The sequence below is a fragment of the Solanum verrucosum genome, unplaced genomic scaffold (assembly GCF_900185275.1).
Source record: "Solanum verrucosum unplaced genomic scaffold, falcon-dt-bn FXZP01000261.1, whole genome shotgun sequence".
Classification (NCBI taxonomy): domain Eukaryota; kingdom Viridiplantae; phylum Streptophyta; class Magnoliopsida; order Solanales; family Solanaceae; genus Solanum; species Solanum verrucosum.
This window is the reverse complement of record NW_026019969.1, coordinates 9176236-9178052: the sequence shown is the minus strand read 5'-3', so window position 1 is coordinate 9178052 and position 1817 is coordinate 9176236. Positions and strand designations below refer to the sequence as shown.

The following is a 1817-nucleotide window of genomic DNA, read 5'->3' as shown; positions in this document are numbered from 1 at the left end:
TAATTCCAATATTACAAAAATCCCTTGAAAATTGATGCAGCCGGATACATAGGTATCCATGCAGATACATTATAAAAGATACATTGTAACAGAATGTTGTTGTGCTAAAAAAGGAACAAATAATGTAAAATTTATTATTGTTATATTAATTTCCTAGATTAACGCCTAACTGATCATAATCATTCCATATCCTAATAGGAGACAGTTTCACGATTTCAAATTTCAAAATTTCATCTTCTTCATTGAAGGCGATTTTTGAACACCCGGTTGAAAAATTCATAATTTCAAAAAGAAACTCGATACATGATGAATATATCTATTTTGTTGAGGCATTCAGGAATTTGGGCGAGCGAAGTTAATTATGAAGGGTACAAAAGTAATGGAATTGTTGTTGGACAATCAATTTCATTTTTGAATCTCAAAGCAGCCATTTCAGTCGAGTTAGAGATCAATGAGGTAAGAAAAAACATTGAAATTCGATACATCATAAAAGGTAATTCATCTCTGATGAACATTAAGAACGACATGGGTGTTAGACTATATTTAAAAGTGAAAAAAATGAGCCTGATTTTGCAATGTATCCATTATGTATTGATAAAACAGATAAAATTGGTGGTGAGATACATAGCTTTGATGGAACATTCGAAGATGAAGGTATGTATCATGATACATAATTTTTTCTTTTGTATCTAATTTGGTATATCATTTGGCTGTTTTGATCACCATTTCTTGAAATAAATTTATCGCTTACTTTTAAATGTCCACAGGTTGATCCATATCATAATTTATTTTCTCGATTTATGAAGCTGGAAGAAGATACATTCTTTGTCTTGAGAGGAAAGAATGTACTTGTGGTAGATTTCAACTAGATGAGATACCTTGCACACATTAAATTGTTGTTTTAAAGGACAAAAATGTCACAGATATGCATCTTTATTGCTTTGATTACTACAAGCCTGATGCATTAGAAAAACATAAGGTTCAAATGGTTCCAATGCCAGATAAGGAAGATTGGTCGGTTCCTAGCAATGTTATAGATGAAACTGTGTGGCCACCCAGATACAAAAGATTGGCTGGAAGATCAAGGAAAAGAAGAAAAAAAATGCAGATGAAAAGATAACAGTAAACATGAACTGTTGTGGACGTTGTGGACAAGAAGGTCACAACAAAAGAACTTGTACTTTCTTCCCAAGAGAAAAGTGAAAGTGTTATTTTTATAAGACATTCATGTTTTTGTTGAATAATTTTTGAATTAATCCATTATCACTTTTATTTTTATCATGAATAAAGTTTACTGTTAATTTTGGTTATTTGATTCAATATTTATGAGCTTTGCTGATACATTTAAGAATTTGTTATGATTTTTGTGTTTAATGTTATTTTGATACATTTATTTATGACTTATATTGTTCAATTCAATAAATTGTTATGATTTGTGTGCAAATGTTATCTCCGATATACAAATATTTAGGTCTGTTTGTATCATATACATTATGTGGAAAATCTAATGAATTATGTAGACTATGTGTAATGTATCATATACATAACAATTAATGTAGCATATTCATTAAATCATAAATAACCTATCTATTTTAAATAAGTTATTGTATCTGAGTACTTATATGATACATAAATTATACCATTAAGTTACTCACCACTGTATTTGTCACAATAATTATGAAAATATGTATCATATATATTATTATTTATTACAACTATTGTATCATATACATTATTAAAAAATTGTGTTATAAACATTAAATGAACAAAATATATCTATTGATTACAACTTTTTTAATAGACTTTTTTAGAATACA

At 28.0% G+C, this 1817-nt stretch overlaps 1 protein-coding gene across 1 annotated transcript; it reads left to right on the top strand.

Annotated features, from left to right (window-relative positions):
* The first annotated feature begins 303 nt into the window (after positions 1-303).
* LOC125814980 (uncharacterized) lies at positions 304-1120 on the top strand. Its single transcript, XM_049494409.1, has 4 exons — positions 304-456; positions 604-654; positions 768-845; positions 908-1120. Exons 1-4 carry the CDS (start codon positions 304-306, stop codon positions 1118-1120), a joined length of 495 nt encoding a protein of 164 aa, XP_049350366.1.
* The last annotated feature ends 697 nt before the right edge of the window (positions 1121-1817 follow it).

Bases quoted from the DNA above. Each gene is read 5' to 3' on its own strand.
- LOC125814980 (XM_049494409.1), top strand. From the start codon at position 304: ATGATGAATATATCTATTTTGTTGAGGCATTCAGGAATTTGGGCGAGC. The intron at 457-603 runs GTAAGAAAAAAC...TTGATAAAACAG, and splicing joins TCGAGTTAGAGATCAATGAG to ATAAAATTGGTGGTGAGATA. The intron at 655-767 runs GTATGTATCATG...AAATGTCCACAG, and splicing joins TGGAACATTCGAAGATGAAG to GTTGATCCATATCATAATTT.